The 24821-nt window shown below is 43.3% G+C and overlaps 1 protein-coding gene across 2 annotated transcripts in view; it reads right to left on the bottom strand.

Moving 5' to 3' along the window:
• LOC119659896 overlaps nt 1-24821 on the bottom strand; it is a 266867-nt gene that overhangs the window by 216798 nt on the left and 25248 nt on the right. For both annotated transcript variants that reach the window (XM_038068220.1, XM_038068221.1), the window contains exon 2: nt 11570-12150. In XM_038068220.1, coding sequence (XP_037924148.1) covers nt 11570-12150 — 581 coding nt within the window. The remainder of the gene's footprint in view (nt 1-11569; nt 12151-24821) is intronic.

Here is a 24821-nt window from a genome sequence, read left to right as displayed (position 1 = left end):
TATATACTAAATATGTTTGTATTTGTACAAGCCTTAATATATATACATTCAAATAAATGCGATTTTACATTTAATCGTAACTATTAGCACTAATCCAATGACGGGGCTGCTCACGCTATCCACTTAGGCATAAATATCTTTTTGATATCATATAAGATATCGAACATGGCGGAAAAACTGAATGAAAGCGTAAGACGCTTGTTACACGAGCAAATGTTAACTACGCCTTTTCACTCAGTAGGAATCAAGGAAAGATAGTATCGAATTTTTGTGATTCGTGGCTGCTGCCATTTGCACTGAGCAAACGACCTACGACCAGTGCGTAACTGCTTGCAAGAAAAGCAAATTGCTTGATTAATTTCGAAACTCGAAAATCAGGCGATGATTATTTAGTAATTATGAAAATTTAAACTTTCATGATTTATGTCTAAGCATGACAAGTTAAGTTAGTTGATAGCCATCGATAAGATGCCGTGTTAGGTGCGAACAAAACTTTGAGGGTGAAACTGGAACATGAAACCAGATTCAAATGCCTCCAGGAAGTGCATACGTAAGATGCATAATGATACGCTCACAAGCGGGATGAGTTGCATAGGAAAATGAAAAACATTTAGTTTCCTAGATTTATATATATATATATATCATGTCGGGGTCACCACCTGGCGTACCAGGTTTATCCTCACCTAAGTTGCAAACGCAGAGCTGCATGCGACCAGGCGCATGTCATGGGTTGCGGATAATGACATGACCCACCGGGTCAGCTACGAATATCGCAAGTTAATCTTGTAAATAAGTAGCCGCGGACAAGCAGAACGTTTCCCTTTGTGTTCGTCCTCCCTTACCGATTCTTCCCTTTCAGGGGTAGTAAACCTCCTTAACAAATCCGTAATCCTGGGTGAAGGGATCGACGCTCCTATCGGATGAATTGCAGTGACGTTACACTGTATTTCAGCGGCTCCCCTCCAAATACCTTCCCTACCTTTGGAGGTAACCATGGGGCATTGCAACATTGGGGCTCTGTTGCAGGGTTGACTGCCTCCCCAATACTCCTGGGAACAAAATTGGGGAAAATAATTCAAATTTTTTTGATGGGACCCCAGGGACACGAAGACAGTACCCAACACAGTTAAGGGTCGTTCAACAACATCAGAGCGGCTCTTCGCCCTTGGATGTTTTGGCGGTTATGCCGTCAACCACCAGGGACGGGAGACCTAGGCGTCGTATGGTTTGGACGAACCAACTCAACGAATTTATTTTCCGCGCCTATTACCGTGTCACGGATTTGGAACGGAATCCATCAAGGTATAGACATCGACTCCATGACGCGTTCATAACCCGATTTCCGGAGCTAAGTCATGTTCCGGAACAGAACGTCCTCAACCAGTACCGGGTGATAGTGAATAACAACCGAGTTGCCTTACCAACTAGGCAACAAATCTTCCAAGAGGTTTCACTTGAGCTCGGGCTGGAGTCATCAAATTACCGGACTAGTCAAAGGAGTAACACAAGTACTCCACCTGTAAGGCACTCCATGAATCCAGTAGTCAGGAGAAGCTTAGTAACTGGGGATGTCGACCCAATTTATAATGAGGATTTGACCGCATTCCAGGTTGCATTCACAGAGTATGCTGAGATTCTCCCAGACGCTAGGCCAAAGATCTCAAAACTGAAGTTTACTTCAGCAACTACTAACATCATTGCTGCCGTTGACAGAATTTTGGCTGATCGTTTAGCTAGCGAGATGACTGCTACCGAGGTTCACAGCCTGATCTACGTTGCAGCTGCCACGGTTATTCGTCTCCATAATCAACATCTTAGAGCGAATAACAGAGGTATGCCCAGAAGGACTTTACCGTTCTGGGTGTTTCGACTCAACAAAAGAGTCGAAAAGTTGAGAAAGGAGATTGGTCGTGTCACGCAAGCACTCCTTGGAAATCCATCACCAAGAGTGCATAGATGCGTTGCGAACATCATTGGAAACTACCATCTGTCCAATGATATGGCAATCGAAGAAATCCTCGAGGTGCTGAAGCAGAAACTTGCGGTATGCTTCAATCGCATCCGTAGGTATCAGAAAAACTTTCATCGAAGGACAGACAACACCTTGTTCTTCCAGAACCAACGGGGATTCTACAAAAATCTCACCAACTCCGATAGGGAAAGGAACCTCGATCTGGATCAGGCAGAAGACTTCTGGAGAAGTGTTTGGAGCGAATCCAGCCGTTGCAATTTAGAAGCAGCGTGGCTCCCACACCTTACGCGTTCATGCGAGGCCCTCCCCGAAATGACCATGCCTGACGTAACTGAAGTCGACGTTGAAGCAGCCCTTGACAAGGCAGGTAACTGGAAGGCGCCAGGAGTTGACAAGGTTCACAACTTCTGGCTGAAGCGGTTCAAGAGCACTCACAGGATATTGGCAAATCAATTTAATCAGATGATTGCCGATCCTGATTTAGTTCCACCATTTTTCACCAAAGGGATAACTTTCCTCATCCCCAAGGAACAGGGTGCCTCTTGCCCTTCAAAATGTCGACCAATTACTTGTCTTCCTACCATCTACAAGGTCTTCACTTCAGTTCTGTGCGCGAACATCTCAAAACATCTTGATGTTCATAAATTGATAGCTGAGGAGAAAAAAGAATGCGCAAAAGGCTCCCGAGGCTGCAAAGAACAGCTTATAATCGATACGGTAGCTGTAAAGCAGGCTGTCCATCAAAAACGAAATATCTCGACAGCCTACATCGACTATAAATCAGCCTTTGACTCCATATCACATTCGTGGTTACTACAAGTGTTACGCTTGTATAAAATCAACCCGAATGTCGTTGTTCTTCTGAGAACAGTAATGAAGAATTGGAGCACGAAGCTATCGGTATCCTCACAAACATCAGGAGAGATACCAATCAGGCGTGGCATTTTCCAAGGGGACTCTCTAAGCCCACTGTGGTTTTGTTTGGCTTTGAATCCGCTATCCCATCTTTTGCATGAAAGCAAATACGGGTTCCAAGTCAAGCATGGCATATTGTCGAAATGTACATTAAGTAAAGTCACTTGATGTACATTGACGACATCAAATTGTATGCCAAAGACGAGAACCAACTTCGCTCCTTGCTGGACATCACCATCCAGTTCAGCAGGGATATCGGCATGCAGTTGGGTTTGGAAAAATGTCGCATAAAAACAATTTTTCGGGGAAAACACACCGACAACGAAGGATACAGACAAAATAACATCCGAATTGAGGGTATGGATACGGACGATGTGTACAAATACCTCGGCATATTGCAAGCAACAACACCTGCTGTGGCACGGAGGTCATATAAAAACTTTGTTGTTGTCAGGCATTGACATCGAAGCCTCCAACAAATGGTTGACAAATGGTGTACTTTTCTATGAGACCGAAGCATTCCTAACTTCAATTCAGGATGCTTCGCTCCCAACAAAAAATTATAAATGGTACATTCTTCACGACTCCTCAATCACAAACTCCAGTTGTAGGTTATGCAACTGTGAAAAGGAGACCATCCAGCACATAACATCTGCGTGCAAGATGTTGACCAGTACCGAGTACACCAATCATCATAACTCCGTCTGCAAGATTCTCCATCAAAACCTTGCGTTGAAGTATAACTTAGTGGCATCCTACCATCCTTACTATTATATAAGTATACTCCGCAGAGAATCTTGGAAAATGATCGGGTCAAACTACCGTGGGATCTCACTATTGCCACCGACCCCAGTGTTAATCATAACAGACCCGATCTAGTTCTGCTTCTGAAGGAAGAACGAGCGTGCTTTATAATCGATGTAGCCGTACCGTTCGACCGGAACACTGTTGAAAAACAGCACGAAAAGATCCGGAACTACGGCCTCTTGGCAGACGATATGAAGCAGACTTGGAAACTACAAAAGATCGAAGTAGTCCCAGTAGTAATTTCAGCGACGGGATTAGTCCCGCAGAACTTACATAAAGCGCTGAAAACGCTCGATCTTAGGGTTGACTATACATTGAGATGCAAAAAGCCGTTATCCTTGCAACCTGTGCTATAGTCCGAAGAGTCCTGTCCGGTAACAATCTGACCTAATGGGTTTCAGTCTTGATCCGCACTCTCTTCGATATAAGATCCATGTCTCTGTAGTGTAGAACCTCCGCGTCATTGGCTGAAGTGTTTGCGACAATCGGGATGTAGTAATACATTTTCGCATGGTCGCACACACTTTGCGTTAAAACGCATCATCGCTGTGATGCGAGCCTTTAGATGTTGCCTTCAGCCCATCCTTAGGTTGGTCGCCCCTCGGTCCGATTGGGCGGGAAGAGGGTCCGTGGGCTTTTATATATATGGTCGCAATTTACACCTACGCAGAGCATAACGAGTCAACAACGCTTGCGCGGTACAGTTGAAGATTTGCTCAAATGCTCAATTCTCTCCAGGATTTCCAGAGAAGCTTGCTCTCGTTCTCCGCTTTTCTACGTCATGCGTTTCTGAGGTGACCTTTTTGTCATATTTTCGATAAAGCAGCGAAACTAATCTAGGACTCTTAATCTGTTTAGTGACATCAAATTCGGAGCGACAGTCGGCAGAAATAAGCTCTCCCGTTAAGACAGATAAGAAAACTGCGACCCCATTTGCCCCCCTTGCCTCTTGCCTTCTCCCAATCCAGACCCATTTGAACAAATTCCATAACTAAGTAAGGGAGCAAGCAGATATAAGCACTGTAATCGAAGAGTTTAAGGATTACATATCAGGGTCCATTGAAGCCCTCCATATTCTACTGACAAGACACGTTGGAGAATTTCAGCAATAACGAGAAGAAAAGCCATTATGGACCCCGCTTTGGAATTCAAATTCGTCACTAATTTTGCCTCGCATCAATTGATATATTGTGCGTCATATCCCGCTTTAATCGCAGCTCTCAGCTTCCCTTTTGTTTAGTGGTAAGAGCTTAGAGCACTTCAGATACATCCCCTGTTGACGCTATGGAATTGAAATAACGAGATTTAAACTGCGGACATTGTTTCGAAATGATCGCAAAGATGCCAATGTGATCAGTATAGGATGATCCGAGGTATTCTGTAATACGACATACTTGTAACTTCAATCATCGCCCGCAAATTCGGCTCCTTCGAAATCTTAACGACCATCCTTTTCTTCCTTTAAAGGAAAAGATCAGAGATTCCTCGATTTTACGGTTATGAATTGGGGAAATTCCTCTTGGTTAGGTGTAAATTACGCTGCAGTTCACTTACATTGTCATGGTATCAGAACTCTATCCCGATAAATTTATCCCATTCGTAGCGATCATCTAAGCTTCTTACATTTATCGAATTGTTCTTACAAGCTGCTGTAGTAAAGCAGGTCCTATGACGCCATTTTGTGAAATGACCAACAACAGAGATGTAATCACTTTTATTTATTTATTTGTTTAATGTGATACATAAGCAGAAGAAAAGTGTCAAATTATGATCTTTTCCAATGCAATTAATTTAGCATATGGATTTCCGTTACCCTCAATACGTTATCAATCGTGGGTGATGACGACAAATTGCAGGAGCCAATGATTCCTGAAACTCTGAACACGGATCTCTAGGCTCGGTCGAACATCGAAGTCGGTAAGTCTGTTCTTGTGCGAGTCCTAGATAATGCTCCTGGAGCGGATAAAAATAACGTAAATTTCTACCAATTTTTAAAGTTTGGTGTAAAACAAAACCTTATTAAAATCGGTTTACTGTCTGTCTGCCCGTCTGTCTGTCTGTCGCTCCGTCTGTATGTCTGCCTGTCTGTCCGTCACATGCATTTTTCTCGGAGACAGTTGCAGCGATTGACACCAAATTTGATGGAAAGGCGGCATGCAGTGAATTACATCCTTTTACATTGAATTTCAGGCGAAGTCTCAATACATGCAAAAGGGGGGTGTCAAATTTTTTTCTCGCCAAATATAGGCATGAATGGTACCAATTAGTACTTTTCGAAACCAGTCTTAGTTTTATCATTTGTTGGAAAGGTTGGGAGTGCAGGGGGTCGACAGTGATCATCTTTTCAACGGACCCATTCTCAGAAACTGCCAAACGGAAAAATCTGCAAAAACTCAGGAGGCTATCACTATATGGCGCCTGGGCTCCGAAATACCCTCCATATCGAAATCTGTGCAAATAAAGTTAATAATAGTATATTACTATAATTTTTAGTAATTGACTGTAAAACTCCCCTTAAGTTCTTCTTAGCCCCACGTATATTACTCTAATTTTTAGCAATTGACTGCAAAAGTCCCTTAAGTTCATCCTAGATTCACGAAATTGATACAATGTAGGCAATAGCATAGAGCAAGATTCTGCCAAGTTTAGTGGAAATCACACTATTACTAACGAAATTAGAATAGGTCACAGTTGTCGCTTCTTTGCAAATTCAAGGCTATGAATGTAATTATCAACCGAAACTGGATACTTTCACATAATATATTCATATATTATATGCTACGTACTAATGGGACAAATGCACTCTCAAATGTCTTTATATAAGAAATACAGAAAACCTTTCTATCTGAAGCGTCTAGCTTCCCAGTTTCCCGATTTGTTGGACTTTACTACTACTTTATGTGAATTCTTAATCCCCAGTTCAAAGAACAGTCACAATCAGAAACCCAACATCCGCTGCTCTGGTTCTAAAGAAAATGTATTGCCACCACAGACAGCTTCCCCAGACGTCTAGGTGCAACACGGTTTTTCAGACCTTTTTTAAGAGGGTTTGGAACTATGAATATCCCCTTGAAAATGTTACGTCTGAATACATGAAATTGCGGTGAAATAATCGTGGCACTTAACTGGCAAAGCATGCAATGGTTGGTGATTTTGTCCACTTCCATTACCAGATCCCAACTCAGTTACCAAAAGCGGCGACTCTCAATGGTTATTCGCGCTTTCATCCATTTTAAGAGACAATGCTCCCTTTTATAAGTAAGATTTAAGTAACACACGAGCTTCCTCTACTAGGACGGGAAGTAACATTCCTTCCCCCCCCCGTACATGCCGTAGTACATTGTACAAAGTATTATTGAAACATCAGATGTAACAACATCAAGAAAAATCGGACGCCAGGAAGTGGAATCTTCAGGCGAAGGTAAGGAAAGCCGCGCTACGACGGATTATTCAGTCTGCGTCAAAATTCATGAAACCAAAACATCCCCGGGAGACAATGGCTTAAAGTCCTCCTCACTGGGTCCTAGTTCCATAGGACCATTGCAGGTAACCAGAACAACGAGAGAGGTTTTAATAAATTTAATATCTTCAATGGGAACCCTAACAACATGAAGGCGGAAAGGACCTCCTTTCGTATGCGCAAGCGGCAACTTCACAAAATATCAGGTGGGCAAAGTATGATAGTATTATTGGATCAATGGAAAAGACCGATGAAACCAGGACCGAAGCCAGGGTTTTTGGGATGGACGTGTTGGTTCGTACACTATTAAAGAGTGTAAGGGAACTACTTTCCTAACTGTTTTTTATCACATATAATAATAAGCTTTATCAAAAAATTTAAAGGTCAATCAAATCAACAGGCAGCATGTCAAAGCCGCTTCATTGCTGCTGGCAACAAAGCTGACATTGCTACTGGACTGCCGTTATCACTTTCTCGTTTTGCCAAAGGTCATAAATGATAAAAGGGAGCGGAAGTCAATGAATGCCAGAGGTGAAGGACTATTTCAAAGCAGTAATCCGGTTAGGAATCATGGAGAGCAGAGCCCTGATCCAGGGGAATTACCCTTCACACAACTTGGTGCAAAGATAGTTGAGTTGTCCGAGTTCATCAAGAACAAGCACAACGTGCACCAAGCAATAAAGAATAAGGTGAGGCCTATTAGAGTCCTCTATTATAGATCACGGATAGAGGGAAAGAATACTAAGGATACGTCGAAGCCTGCTCTGCCAACAGTGTCACAAGCGACCCAGGTGACGCCCAACCATGCTGCCATCGAAATACGGCGAAATACAAGACAGTGCGAAAAAGAGGGCGATCCTCTAAGTAAAGCGCCAATCGTATTGCAATGAACCTACCACCAAACAAGAGAGTGCAGAAAAAAGAAGTGGATCCCCACGGAAATCACCGTCCGAAAAACGGAACTAAAAGCACTGAAGAGAGAAAGCAGGTTCCCAAGTGCGAGCTCCGGCAAACGAATCGGTAGAATCCAAGGGGAATGCAAACGTTCGATTGACCAAGGTTAACTACCGACGAGGAAGAACGCAAAAGTGCTAATTCGCCCAAAGGCAATTGTGATCTGCAGCAAGGGAAATTTGTCCTACGCGGAGATATTGGAAAAGGTTAAAACTGACCCCAACCTAAACGATCTATGCGAAAATGTCAGCAGGATTCGAAGGAGTCAGAAACGCGACCTAATGTTTGAGCTGAAAAAAATCAGTTTGGAAAAAACTAATGGTTTCGGAACTCAAGTTAAGAACTCACTTGGGAAGTGCAAGGATCTCGGTGAAGTGACATCCAAAGGAGAAATTTGCACTGTCTTAATGAAACAATTCAGGTTGGAGAAGCTTGTGTGTTTGTAGAAAGTCTATTGCGACTACCAGTGGACGCAGCTCAGAAGTTATTGCCGGCTTGAAAAGTCCCGATGGGTTGTTTGCCGTCTGAGAAAGCAGATTCCTCTAAAGGGATGCTTCAAGTGCCTCGCATTTGGTCATTTCGCGAACCCATGCACCAGCGGCATTGATTGATCCAATTTATGCAGAAGGTGTGGGGGGAAAGGCCATATTGCCAAAGAGTTCAATAGGGTTCCGAAATGCTTATTGTGCGAAGGAAAGGAGGGACGGGATTACCGGCATATTGCCGGAAGTGCTAAATGCCCGGAATGTAAAAAGGCGCTGACTTCAAACAGAAATTGAGGTTTACTCAAATAAACCTCAATCATTGCAGGGTCGCTCAGGATTTACTCAACTAGACCACCTACGAATCTGAGGTGGAAATTGCCATCATTAGCGAACCCTATAGAAACCGTCACGGTGGCGGATAAGTTACCGATTCGACTGGCGGAGTGGCGATATCGGCATGCGGTCGATAAGTCATACAATGTACTGGAAGTCAGACAACCAATGGCTTTGTGTGGTCGAAAATAAACGTGTACAACTGTTATACCCTACCAAGTCTGACACTCTCCAAAAAGCGCTCCATGTGGTCCAATCCATCGCCAAAGCGTGTGATGGGTCAATGCCTAGAAGGTGCTAATTTCCGAATAGGATACCAAACTACTGCTGAAATACTGAACACCCTTCGATCAGCCTATCACCGGGCCAGAAGAGTTCTGGAGGTTAGAATCGACCAAAAGCAAAAAGAGCGCGCCTATAAAAAAGCCCGCAAAACTGTCAAAATCGCCATCCAACGGAGCAAGAGAGAATGCGTTAAAGAGCTCTGCTCGGAAGCGGAAGTAAACCCGTGGGGGAGGACCTATAGAATCGTGATTGGACGATTCACAGACCGTTCATATCCGCAAATCATGCGCCCTTCCCTCTTGTTAAAAATAATTCAGAGGTTATTTTTCCAGCAAGAGGAGGGCACTGACAGCTTCCAGCGAGCACTGAATGTGACGACAATGCCGCCAGTCAATAGTGAATAGCTCCTTGAGATCTACGCTAGAACAGGAAATAATAAAGCTCCGCGCTTACAAGGCGTACCGAATATAACCCATAAGGTTGCCGTGAAATCCAGACCGGATTTGTTCGCTGAGTTGTTCGAAGTGTGCATGTCTGAGGGGATATTTCCTGCACCATGGAAGCCGCAGAAGTTAGTACTACTGCCTAAGGCTGGTAAACCTCCAGGTGAGCCAACAGACCAACACATATGTGTTTTGGATACTGTGGGGAAAATGGTATAGCGAGTGATCTATAATAGATTACTCCCAGTTTTTGAGAGCCAGGGAGGCATCTCAGATCGGCAATATAGCCAGATCAACCATTGATGCCATTAAAATGGTCACCAGCTTGGCGGAGGATGCAATTCACGGAAAGGGTAGTACTAGCAAGCATTGCGTAGTGGTGGCCCTGGACGTGAAAAATGTATTCAATTCGGCCAAATACGGGAATCCCTGGTGAAAATCGATATGCCCGCCTATCTCACTATCTACAAGATCGGAAGCTTTAGCGTGACACTGATGACTGACTCCAGGAGTACGTTGTCTCTGCGTGTGTCCCAAAGGGCTCCGTACTGGGCCCATGCTGTGAAACATCATGTACAACACTGCCCGTGGGTTATGTCCACGATATAGCGCTGGTTGTAATCGCCGCGGTCCTCATAACCAAGCGACCTATCATATCATCACTTCTAAGCCTTCCATCAAATACTTGGGAGTGATGGTAGACGAAAGCTCAGCTATGAGCAAAACATGCACTTATAACATAGCATCCACCGCAAGTGTAGGCTTGGCAGGAATGATGCCAAACATAGGAGGGTCACGGCATGCTTCCAGGTGACTTATAGCTAGGGTAATGAGTTCTATTCCGCTCTATGAAGCTCCAGTTTGGGGAAACGCATTGCAGCCTACAGAAGAGCAGCCCGAAGGGTACGCTCGGCATCCACGGCTGTCTCATATCATACAGCATTCGTCATCTCGGGAATGATGTCCATTGACATCTTGGTAGATGAGATGACGAACCTATACAATGCGAAGTCTATCTACCCTTTGTCGCAGACGAAGAACGCCGAAAGCGGGAGATCTGCAAATAGATGGCAAGAGCATTGAGAACACTCAGAAAAGGGTCGGTGGACACACAGGCTCATATCTGCCATCAAGGAGTGGTTGGAGAGACGGCATGGTGAGATTCATTATAATTTTACTCAGTTTCTCACGGGCCACGAAGGATATCGTCAGTACCTGTTCAGGTTTAAATTAAACGCCTCATCCGATTGTCCAAGCTGCAATGGTGCCTCAGAGGACCCAGATCATATATTCTTTCATTGTCCAAGGTTTGTGGAGGAAAGGAAGAGCCTAGAGAAAGCTCTAGGACGGATGCTGGTACCAGAAAATCTGGTGCGAAGAATGCTAGAATGTCTGGAAAATAGGGATACGATCGACTCCATGGTCGCATCTATCCACAGCAAACTTCGAAAGGGAATGGAGGTGAGAAAATCGCGGTTACGTTCATTGCGCAGAGACCAAAGATGACCAAGCTAAAACGAACTGACTCTGTCCCGTGATGTAATATTTGATGGAGGTTTCATGGGGCTTGCGGGGATCCGGGGGTGGTTTTAGTGAGTGAGAATCCCCCACGCTGGCATGTCCAGGACAGCGTCTTTTGAAGATTACCACCTCCTCAGAAAAGAGACTGGCAGACAGCAAACCGATTTTAATAGAGTTTTGTTTTACACAAAACCTTAAAAAGGATTGCTACAAAAACAAAGGGTACAACCACAGGAGCGCGAGGGTCTGAATCAGCCAAGGTAATTGTAGTGTGGTGGTCCAAGAGTAACCATATTTTACACGGGTAATACCGAAACAAATTCTTCTTGGTAAGACGTGATATTGTGACAAAATAAAATAAGTACACTGAAGTAAAGCTAATCTAACCACTTACCTTTTTCCATTACGTCGTCGTCGTTTCGTTGCATATACAGTCCCCAATTGACTCATTGCTAAGGAACTAGACACTGGATTAGTGCTAGAGTTAACAATCGCCAACGATGGCGCAATTGTTGTCACGGATGATGAGGACGAGGTATTCACACCACTGTTACTCGCACTGGGCGCAATCACACCAACAACAGCGGCGGGTTTTATTTTTCGTGGGACTGTAGGTGCGTTAACGATTCCGGCTTCAGGACGCGACTCTAAATTTGCTTCAATGACGGTCACGGCAGAAGGATTATCCGCCGTTATCGTACATGGAGCGGATACATATTCGACAGTTGCCGGCGGATATGTTGCGGTGCTGAATAATGGTGTCGTCTCCTGTAACTGAGGGTCAACGTAATAATAATAATCTTGTCCAATTTCGGCACTTTGGCGTCCGGATCCTGTATCTTGGGCTGGTGTGTAGTGGGCATATAGAAGACGGTTCTCAACCAGTAAAGGCTCCAGATTTGGTTCCGTATTAGTAGCAGCCGTGTTTAGGGACGACAACGTGCTGTGCTGTTCCTTTGTTGCAAAGGAGTATTTCTGCAATAGGAGATATGTAAAGGTACTTTAAGTACATACAGTGAAATAGGGGATATAAGTAAATAGTAAGAACAGAGTTCCAGGAAATTGCAGAGCGTCTTTCAGGAAGATATCTTAATGTCCTGAGCGCAGGTGGAAACAACGTCTCCAAAAGAATAGTTGAGTTAATTAGACCCAGTATTCGATCTAACTACACATTTCCTCATTCAATAATAAGGAAAACTTCATTGATAGAATAATTATCGCAGCCAGTGAAAAGAGGCATCTTTGCCAATGTGCTTGCTTTCCGCCATCACACAAACAAACTAAGTAATGGCACCTTATCGCGTTTACCTATATTGATTCCAAATTAACGCATAAACATTTGATTCAAGCGGTCACGCACTTCCTTCGTCCAACAGCAACAAAACACCAATTCTGCTTTACACTTTCACTACATACCTAACTAGTTCAGGTACACCATTACACCCTCCAGGGCTCATCGTACAACCGAAGCTTTAACCCTGCGAGACTGTCCAATACTGTACTATATTTCTATAAATAATTCCGCATTGTATCATCAAGTCTCATTGGTATCGTTCTGGATATAGCTGGGCTGAAGGCAAATTACGGAACATGACATGAATTATATTCAATCAAAGTTTATGGCATAACTAGAAATGTAGCATTCAATCTACTGGCATGCAGCAACGTGCGGCCAAAAGCACTAGGGCTAGTACCGCGGTTCCTGGAAATCTGCGGCTGCTTGTCAGACAGTCAAAGAGGTTGTAATTAAATGCTGTCAAATTAAAACAAATGACGATATAATTTCGAGAGGTCATAGAGAGCTTCGATGACGGTTGGAGCTGTTATGGGAATCAACGATAGTTGGCGATGATCCGACATACGCATATCATGTGTAGCTAAAGACATAAAAAACTGTTTCTCTGATATCTTTACTATTTTATGGTTGGATATATCTGCAGATACATACATAGGTAGGCATACACAAATATAGTAATTTTTCCTGCTTTGCAAACTTTGGACAACTTTGTGTTTTGATTGCGGAAGTTTTCTGCACTGGAAATACCAATTATTGGCAGTTCCAGCGTAGCTAATTAAATATTTATTCAGTTCAAGTGAAAATTATTGAAAATTTGTACTTATTTTGATGTTAGTTTGAGTAACAAATGAATAATATATTTAAGGTAATTTCTTCATAGCCGGCAAAACGATAGAAAATGCAGGTGCTCATGTCCCTTCCCTCCACAAATGGAAGGGAAGTTTCAAGTCCACATGCATGTTTGGAAAAACTGTGATATATGTATATATTGTAATATCAAATATAATTACAGGAAAGTCTGATTTTATTCCAAATACTAAAACCATAATCAGCGCCCAACGTGGGTTCGAAGTACATAAGTACACCATATAAAATCCATATTCGTATACTACACAGTTTACGAATTTTTCGGATATTATTCGAAATTAGTACTAAATATGTCAAATAAAATACAAAAAATTTTATTGCTTACAGTGTCTGCAATTGTCTAAAATGCGAAATGTTAGCTTCGATCACCATTGCATTAACAGGAATTGAATTTGTTGCTTAACTCAAAACAAAATTCGTTTTCGTATACCCTGCCGATCGGTTAAAATATGCTTTTAGTACAATACTTGTTGTGCCACCCTGTAAAATTTCAGTTGTCAACTGCAACTATAGTGTGATAAGCAATTTCAAGCGAAACATAATTAAAACAAGTCGGGAAACCGGAAGCTTGACGCTTCAGGTATAAAAGGTTTTGTGTTTCCCTATGTGAGGAGCATAACGTAGTTCTCCATTGGCTTATAGCATTGACCCGAGATATTTAAATCGCTCAGTTCTGGGCAGGTTACCACCATTGCCAGAACTCAGCGATTTAAATATCTGGAGGGGCAGATTACTGCCACTGAAAGAACTGAGTGAGTTAAATATCTCGAGTCAATGCTACCAGCCAATGGAGAACTGCGTAATGAAATGTTTCAAGCATTAATGCCACCTGGATGAAGTGACATTCTGCAACTGGTGTTCTTTGTGATCGACGTATCAGCGCACGTCCCAAATCTAAAATTTACTGCTATGTCGTCCGTCTGTCGCTCTCTATAGTTTGAGTGTTGGCTATAAAGGACAACGAACAGCGTCTTGCAGTAATGGGGACGAAGATGTTGCATTGCACTGGTGGCGTGACACGTTTTGATTACGTCTGAAATGAGAATATCCGCGATCGACATGAGTTTGCACCGATCGTGGGAAAACTGCAAGAGAGGCGTTTTCGATGGTGTGGTCACGTAATTCACGCTAACGAGAATTCAACAACCAGTATTGGTCAGAACATCGAAGTCAATGGTAAGCAACCAAAAAGCCGGCCAAAACAATGGTCGCATGATACACTGGATGGGGATTTGAAGGTCTCGCGATTACATCCTGATCAGGCATTTGATAAAATAAAATGACGAAACCGATCACGACGAGCCGACCCCGCTTGTGAACTGAAGGCTGAAGAAAAAGAGGAAGATGTGAGGAGCGATGAGCCGCCTGACAGTAAATTCGCGCGAAATTGGTAAGTTTGAACTGCTATAACTTTGGCGTTAATTGCCTGATTTCCATGAAATTTAGCACATATATACGAAATATTGTTCCGTATGCCGGTACAAAATTCAGAAGTGCTTGGATGAATTCAGTAAATTTCTAAAAAGTAGTAATATACTATTAGTAAGTTTATTTGACCAGATATCGGAATGGGACATATTTTGAGGCCTAGATTTCGTTTAGGCGCACCACCCTGATTTTTTTCGGATTTTTAGGTTGGGTAGTTTCCGAAAATGAGTCCTGTCTCACTTCAAGTGCGTACATTTTGACTCCTTACTCACGCACCTTGCAATTTATGCCAAAACTAATGTCAGTACAAATCGGGACCTTTCATTTGATACCCTACACAACTATATCCGGTGAAAAAAATTTTTGAATCCCTCTTTGCATATATGGGGAGCCCCCCTTTAAACTCCACCTAAATTTATGCCTCTCGCTGTATGCGTGGGATTTCATAGTGCCCATCTGTCCACCTAATTTCCTTCGGATCGGTATAGCCGTTTTGGAGAAAAATGCGTGTGACAGACAGACAGACATTGAATCGATTTTAATAAGGTTTTGTTTTACACGAAACCTTAAAAAACGCCTTTTTTAAAAAAATAATTATAATGGGTACGAAATCAGGTGAACTGCGTAACAGTGAGCGAAAATTGGTGGTGTAATTGCACAAGGACGGCAAATCGATAAGGGATATAGGAAAAATTTTCCATAAAAATCATTCTACCGTCCAAAGTGTCGTTGCCATTTGCAAAGAGACCCGCAGAATCTAAAAGACAATACGAAACCGAAATAGACTGGTTTTATCAAGGCGACAACAATCCTTTATTCGATGCATAATTGTACAGGATAACGCTATTAGTGTAGTGAAATTAGCGGCACGACGATCGACGATCAATTTGGAATCAACTTAACTCCGCAGAGTGTTCGCAATTACTTGCGGAGACTTGGCTTGCGCAATTGCATTTATTAGTAACGTCAATAGAAAACTAGTCTGCAAATCGGAAATTCAGCGCTTCCTGTATGAAAGGTTTTGTTTCCTTCTTCTGTGAGCATATTTGAGTGCAGACCTATCTCATTTGTACGTAGCCCGTTATATATATGCATTTAGCATGTCGGACTACTCACTTTAGTGTGATATTGATATATACTTGCACAAAATTTAGACAGTAAACTCCGCCATGCTATTAACATAGCATGCTGGTCCCAAACCCAGGTAAAGGAGGAGGGTTTGAGACAACGTACTCTGTACTATCCCCAATAAAAACAAAAAATAAAGTGCTGAGATCAGGGAAAGAGATAAATAGAGTGTAGTTGGAGTTATCCCACTATGCGAAATCCTACCTGATCCCTCTTGGTGACAGGTCCCGGGACAGGCCGACCAAGCAAATGCATACAATGTAGCTACAAACATGATGATCGGATTGAGTCACAAGCGCTCGGAGAAACGCTAGGGCGTCCACCTCAGATGACGCGGTAGGACGGGCTCCGGTCCTGTCGAGAAATGGGCAAGGGTCCTTGACGCATGGACGGCGTCAAGGCATAAGCAAGCTATAACGAACAAAACAAATACCTGTCACGCTCAATGTTGGTACCCTAACTGGAAATACCGAGGAACTCGCAAGAGCCTTTCGCAAAAGGCACATTGATATCTGCGCTCTGCAAGAAACCCGATGTTCTGGTGCCAAAAGCTGCGACATTGAACGCGAAGGCAGTAAAAATTGCTATGAACTTCTCTATTTTGGTAACCCACACACTCAATATGGTGTTGGCATTGCCATTTCAGAGGGTTTCCGTGATGTTATTAAAGAAGTCGAACGATTTGATATCCGACTGATGAAGTTCGCTATTATATCAGCTGATCGCACTATTCACTTCTTTACGGCGTACGCACCACAGACAGGTCAACCTGATGCCAAGAGAGATGCCTTCTGGCAACTTCTCGATGAAAAGACTTGTCACATGCCTGCTGACGACTATATTATCATTACCGGCGATCTGAATGGTCATGTGTGTGAAAGGGCAGACGGCAACAGGCGCCATGGGGGAAAGGGGTTCGGAACGTGCAATGAGGGTGGTGAGCGTATAATCGATTGTGCGGACACCCATGACCATGTACTTATGAATACATGGTTCATCAAACGATTGTCTCATCTTCCTACATTTTACAGTGGGAACAGTAAAACGCAAATCGACTATATTCCCATAAGACGTCAACATTTTACCACCGTCACTGATTGCAAAGTCTTTCCCTATGGGACCATTGCACCTCAACATCGGCCGTTGATTGCCGTCCTACGAATAAAGCCACCGAAAAAAACACCGTGACGAACACACTGGCGCGCGTCGCATTAAATGGTGGCGATTTGGTCAGAAGAAATAAGAAATGATATGGAAGAATCATGGAACCAAATGAAAGACACGATCCACAAAACGGCCTCTGCAACCCTGAGGGTCACCAAGCCGGGTAAGCGGTACATCAACCGAGATACTTGGCTTTGGAATGATGATGTTGAAATGAAGGTCCGTGAAAAGAAACGGAAGCAAAGGAAGCGGTCACTGTCACCCGAGTGAACCATTACAAAAATCTTCACGATAAACTGGACACTCGGAATGGCGAGAGAGATCTGTATCGATTTGCCAAAAACCGTAATGATCGTACACAGGATATCGAACACTTCTGTTGCGTTAATGACAAGAACGGTACTTTGCTTACCAACCGTCGCGCAGCAACAGACAGATTGCTAAAATACTTCGAATAGATTTCAACTGAAGAATTTGCTCATCCTCCAGTTTTACAATCATTGCCGACATTTGGACCTGTCAGCACAACTGAGGTCGAGGAGGCAATAAAACGAATGAAATCGGGAAAAGCCACAGAACCTGGCGACATCGCATCTGAGCTCTGGAAAGCGAAGAGCTGGGACCCAACACTGTGACTCAGTGAATTCTTTAACCGGGTTATTCAGGAAGGAAGAACACCATCTGACTGGCAAGAAAGTACCACTGTTCCAATATGCAAAAAGAAAGGTAGCCCAGCAGAATGTTCAAATTACCATGAAGATTTTTGAACGCATTCTTCATAACCGTATTCGGGAAATCGTTGAAATAACCGTGAATCAAGCCGGATTTGTCAAAAACTGCGGAACTACTCATGGAGAAACACTGAGAAGTATCGCCCTCTTTATATTGCCTTTCTGGATCTAGAGAAAGCGTTTGACCAGGTGCCACACGAACTCATTTGGTATGCTTTACGACAACACTTCGTGCCAGAAGAACTCGTGCGATTCGAAAAGTAAAGTTCAAAGTATGGCGGGTGTATCAAAACCACTTCGTGTCTCTGTTGGTTGTCATCAAGGAAGCGCCCTCTCACCACTCCTCTTTGTTTTTGGTTTGGACACCGTCACACGGGATATCCAACGTCTAGCGCCCTACACTCTGCTTTATGCAGATGATGTTTTCCTAGCATCTGATAGCAAAAATGATCTCGAGCAACTTGTCGAAAAATGAAATAATCGCATCATGCAACACGGTCTCAGATTAAATCTAAACTAAACTGAATTTTTGACCACCGATCCCGATGAAACAGGCACAATCACTGTCAGCGGCAGTGATCTGCCCAGCATTGAGCGATTTAAATACCCCGGGTCAACGCTATCAGCCAATGGAGAACTGCGGTATGAAATTGCTTCACGCATTAACGCAACCTGGATGAAATAGTGTTCTACAACTGGTGTTCTTTGTGATCGCCCTATCAACGAACGTCTTAAATCTAAAATTTACTGCAATGTCGTCCGTCCTGTCGCTCTCTATGGTTCTGTGTGTTTCCCAACTATAAAAGGCAATGAATGGCGTCTTGCGGTAATGGAAATGAAGATGTTATATTGGACTAGTGGCGTCACACGTTTAGATCACATCCGAAATGAGGATATCCGCGATCGTTATGGGGTTGCACCGATGGTGGAAAAATTGCGAGAGAGGCGTCTTTGATGGTATGGTCACACAATTCGTGTTAACGAGAATTCACTCGCCAAGATTGTTCTAAACATCGAAGTCGATGGTAAACGCCCAAAAGGCAGGCCGAAACAACGGTGGCTTGATACGCTGAATGGGGATTTAAAAGCCTCAAGATTGCACCCAGATCAGGCATTCGATGGAGCCAAATGGCGAAACCGATCACGACGAGCCGACCCCTTTTGTGTACGTGAAAAATGCTGAGGAAAATAAGAAATTTTGACAGTAAAGTCAACTTTGAGCTACTTTGTTAGTAATAGTATGATTTTGATCAAGCTTGGAGATAACGTGCTTCATACTAGAATCTACATTACCACTACATTACCATGTAGAGTATGTTGAGGTTTGGATACCATATAGAGGCAGCTTCATGATTTCTTTCAAATTTTTCGTTTGGGTAGTTTCTGAGAATGTGTTCGTTAAAGAAACCATCACTTTCCACCCCTCCCAATCCCCGCCTTTCTAGCAAATCTCAAAACTAAGACCGGCTTCAGGAAGTACTAATCGAGACCTTTCATTTGATACCCAACATGACTATATTCGATCAAGAAAAATTTACACCCCTCTTTTGCATGCATGGAGACCCCCTAAATCTCAACGTAGAAGGATATCACCCAATGCGTTCCTCTCCTGTGGATAATAACGTATGACTGAATTTTAAAATTGCAACTACCCAAAGGAGCGACAATCATTGGCATCGCAGACGATATCGGAGTAACTATTGTGGGACAAGATATTAACGAGATCAAGGTACTCACAAATGAGCCAATTTTTGAAATCAGGTCTTGGCTAGAGGAAGCTGGTCTGACACTCGGGGAGCATAAAACCGAGGTAGTTTTGATTACCAAGCGAAGGAAGCAGACGTCGATATCAGGAGATCAGGATTGGTGAAGACATTGACACTTATGAGGCCTGTTGTCCTACTAAGACAGTTAAGTTATCAAGGGATGTACCATGGTGGAACAGCAACCTAACCAGAATGAGAACAGAGGCACCAAAACTCCTCATCCGAGGAAAACAAACCGAGGACTGGCAGAGGTACAAAAATGCGCTGACTGCATATACCAACACGATCAGGGGAGCAAAATGGAACAGCCTCACGGAATTCTGTGACGGGATCGAAAAGATCACAGAAGCAACTAGGCTTCATAAGGTTGTAACCAAACACGGCGCAATATCCTCTGTCTGTTTGAAGAAGAAAGATGGAACATTTACCGAGAATGAGGAGAACAGGGTACACCTGCTTCTCAGAACTCATTCCCGGGGCCCTACACCACGGTGGCAGCCGACAACATTCTACCTGACACCCCAACAACGAATAAGAGGAGAAGGAAGGAGAACTGGAAACTAGTATAAGAGGTTTGCTTAAAAGCTTGACTAAGGTGGGCAGTGGGAACTTTTAAACCCCTGAAATCACCCGAAATAGATAGCATTTTCCCAGCACTAATCCAGAGAGGCCTACAAATCTTAGAGTCTCTTCTGAGGGTGGTAAGGGGGAGCATAGCACTGGGATATATACGAAGGGCATGGAGATGGGCAAAAGTGGTCTTTATTCCAAATACGGATAAAAAGGATCCTTTTTACTCTAAATCATTCAGACCAATTTGCCTAACATCGTTCGTATTCAAAACGGTGGAGAAGGCCATATACAACTATATTAGAACTAGCATTCTAAAGCGTAATCCCCAAAATCACTGTCAACACGCTTAATGGGCAGGACGGTCAAATGAAACTGCTCTGTGTCAGCTGACGGATATACTACGGGATGCCATGGGAACAAAAGAAATAGCACTGTGTGTGTTTTTGGATACCGAAGGAGCATGCGACAACACATCGCACGGAGATACAAGATGCCCTGAGTTGCAAGGGAGTGGAAAACACTCTGGCATTCTGAATAGACAAAATGCTAGAAAGCATGCAACTAGAAGTACCGACAGATACAAATTCCATTATCATGAACACTACTCAAGGTTGTCCACAGGGCGGGGTAAGGGTTACTAGTGCCTGGTGCAGGAAAATGGAACTGCGTATCAATTCAGCCAAAACCACCATATTACCATTTACTATGAGACGTAAGCTTGATCATCATAAGGTTACATGATATGGAGGTGAATCTAGAAACAAAGGTCAAATATTTGGGAATTACGTTAGACCAAAAATTACTCTGGAAGACACATGTCGGAAACACTTGTCGGGAAGCCACAGGGGCTCTGATGACTTGTAGGACCATAGCAGGAAAAAAATGGGTTTCCAGCCCGAAGACACTACTTTGGATATATACTGAAATAGTAAGGTCAATGGTTACCTATGGAGCGGTAATCTGGGCAGCAAGAATTGAACTCAATCCACAAGCCAGGGAATTACATAAGCTCCAAAGACTGGCTAGAGTGTGTATCAGTGGGGCAATATGCCCAACGGCATCCCTGCAGGTCCTGCTGGGATTAACCCCTCTCCATCCGCACATGCAGGCAAGGAGGGCAATATTCAGGATGGTCGGGAGTATCGGTGAGGCGGGAAGCTGACTAAACCGAAAGAGGATTGATATTCTTTCTAGGCGGTGTCCCGAATTTATGATACCAAGTGATAATATGACAACGAGGTTGGACAGTGTCCGGCACTTGTGCAAAGTAGGTCGAGGCATCTGGGAAAATACTTAATACCAGACGCAAAGTTGAAAGATGTGAAAGTAGGGAACATACTAAAGTTCCTGGCGGTTAAAGCCTTCCTTGAGATACTATGATTGATAGATACATTATAACCAGTAAAAGGGACACTACTTTTCTTAAACAGAATAATAATAGAAAAAACGAAAAATCCTCCGATCCCCACAACGATCGAAAAACGCAATGACCACCAAAGCGGAACTCACACCTGAAACGGAAGCACTCCAGCTTCTCGGTCGATAGCAGAATAAGAATCGGGAGAACCCCACAGAGCAACAGAGGCATAGTCTGCCCAACTATGTTTATTTTAAAATCATATAAGAAAAAGAAGTTAAAGTTGACTAGGCGATGACGGCTTTACGGTTTCTTGCCAGGGCAGAGGTAATCCGTCAGACGCTGCTTCACCTCTGGCAGCGTAACCGAAGCGGCTCGCAAATGTTAAGTGCTCCTTTATATAATTCGCAAAATACAACATAACTACGTATTATATTGAGCGTAAATCCGCCCATACTTTGGACCAAAGCTTCGCTGCATCCACTTGATGCTCAAGTGAAAGTGATTCGCCTGCTGCTGCAGAGCACCGCTACTACTGTTCATTGTCCTTTTTGTCGAATTTCTGAGGCTGTAGCTTCTGGGAATTCGGGATCTGTATTGTTGATCCTGAGCTTGCACCTGGACAGGGGGAGCTAGAATCACGGAAGCGCAGTTCGACTTCTTCTTATGTTATAACTTTGGGATTTTCTTGAATTTGCACTGGACAAATAGTGTAAGTACACAGGCTAGAATCAGTTTTGTCGTCCGGGGTCACCGATTTGTACAATAGTTAAACACATGAACTAGTTTTAAACATTTATTAATTTTAAAGCATAATTACAAAATGTTATTTCATCAAAAACTCAATTTAAATTTTTTTTCTGACAGGTAATTCTCGAATCAACTTCCATGATTGCTCTGCCAGTCTCGTGATTGTCATTCACTTACCAACAGGTAAGCGAGCCACTCAAACGAGTGAGTTTCTCTTCGTGGTGAATTATGGCTCGGGTGCGCCTCAACACACGCATTCTGGGAATTAAAAGAATGAACTCTGCAGACGGTTTTGTCATTTTAACCAATGAACTTCATCTTCATAATCAACGGCGCAACAACCGGTATGCGGTCTAGGCCTGCCTTAATAAGGAACTCCAGACACCCCGGTTTTGCGCCGAGGTCCAACAATTCCATATCCCTAAAAGCTGTCTGGCGTCCTGACTTACACCATCGCTCCATCTCAGGCATTGCCCTTATAGACTTATAGACTTTCCGGGCGGACCATCCTCATCCATACGGATTAAATGACCTGCCCAACGTAACCTCAACCTTAACAACCGGACGGTCATGGTATCGCTCATAGGTTTCGTCGTTATGTAGGCTACGGAATCGTCCATGCTCATGTAGGGGCACAAAAATCCTTAGGAATTTTCTTCTCTCGAACGAGGCCAAGAGTTTGCAATTCTTCTTGCTAAGAACTCAAGTCTACGAAGGATACATGAGGATTGACAAGATCATTGCCTTGTACTGTAAGAGCTTTGACCCTATAGTGAGACGTTGCGAGCGGAACAGTTTTTGTAAGCTCTGTTGGCAGCCAACAACCGTGCGCGGATTTCATGATCGCAACTGTTATCGGTTGTGGTTTTCGACCCTAGATAGGAGAAATTATCAACGGTTTCAAAGTTGTAGTCTCCTATCTTTATTGTTCCCGTTTGATCAGTGCGGTTTGATGTTGTTGGTTGGTTGGTATTTTGTGCTGACGTTTCCACCATATATTTTGTCTTGCCTTCATTGATGTGCAGCCCAAGATATCGCGCCCATCGCCGCCTGTTCGATCTGGATGAAGGCAGTTTGTACGTCTCAGGTCGTTCTTCCCATGATGTCGATATCATCAGCGTAGGTCAGTAGTTGGGTGGACTTAAAGAGGATCGCACCTTTTGCATTTACCTTAACATCACGGATCATTTTCTCGAGGGCCAGGTTAAAGAGGATGCATGGTAGGGTATCCTCTTGTCGTCGACCGTTGTTGATGTCGAATGGTCTTGAGAGTGATCCTGCTGCTTTTATCAGGCCTCACACATTGGTCACGGTCAGCCTGGACACCCTTATCAATTTCGTTGGGATACCGAATTCTCTCTTGGCCGTGTACGCTTTCACCCCGCCTATGCTATCATGGCGGCTTTAAAACCGATGAAGAAATGATGCAACTGATGTCCATATTCAATTCAATGAACTTACTGAATGAAAACGCATCTGATCAGGAACGCGTAGAGGTCTAATGAATATTGATAAAACTTGTGGTAATAATGCGCGAATATTGAATGGCGAAACCTCTAAAAAGTTCTAAAAAGTCAATTTCAGAAGAATGATATGCCAGTTTAGATTCTTCTGTTTGTTCAACCTTTGTCCCGCTTACAAGCGGGGTCGTCTCGTCGTGATTGGTTTCGCCATTTGGCTCTATCGAATGCCTGATCTGAATGCAACCTTGGGGTCTATCCAGCGTATCAAGCCACCGTTGTTTCGGCTGGCCTTTTCGTTGTTTACCATCGACTTCGATGTTCACACCAATCTTGGCAAGTGAATTTTCGTTAGCGCGAAATGCGTGACCATACCATCGAAGACGCCTCTCTTGCAATTTTTCACGATCGGTACAACCCCATAACGATTGCGGATATCCTCATTTCGGATGTGAGCAAAACGTGCAATATCTTCATTGTCTTTTATAGTCGGCCAACACTCAGAACCATAGAGGGCGACAGTACGGACGACATTGCGGTAAATTTTGGATTTGAGGCGTTCGTCGCAGGACTTCTTTCAAAAAGATACCCCTTCATCATTTATTTTCGCAATTTAATATTAATTCATATCAATTTGGCGCCTAAGTTCTATCATAACTGTTCGAATATGCCACTTAAGCGGAGAGCTTTCACTATAATTTACACAAATTGATACAACTGTTTAGGTATTAGAATAAACACTTTGCAACCATATTTCACCCTGGAAGCCTCCCAATTTAAGCTCCACGAGTCTAGCGATTCCAACCCATCATAATGAACATGTACAGTAAAAGAAATGAAACAAAACCGAAGAAGTGGCAAAAAAAACTCTTTTGATGTTCTTCAAGCAAGCGCCGCAAATCTACCGAAAATACAAAACCGGGTAGTAGATAAATTAAAGTAATTTCAATAAAGACCACCGACGCCGCCAGCGGCCAAGCATCAAACAAACGTATAGCGAACTCTTGTTCGTTTTCGAAGCTGATGACCCCTTAATTATTTCATTTATTATGTTAACATTATTGTGCACATTAGCGCTCACTCCCTTTCCACACAGAATACCGACGAATACGGATTCTTCTTAGA

The sequence above is a fragment of the Hermetia illucens genome, chromosome 6 (assembly GCF_905115235.1).
Source record: "Hermetia illucens chromosome 6, iHerIll2.2.curated.20191125, whole genome shotgun sequence".
Lineage (NCBI taxonomy): Eukaryota > Metazoa > Arthropoda > Insecta > Diptera > Stratiomyidae > Hermetia > Hermetia illucens.
Note: the sequence above shows the minus strand (reverse complement) of the source record. Positions and strands in the feature narration are given on the sequence as shown.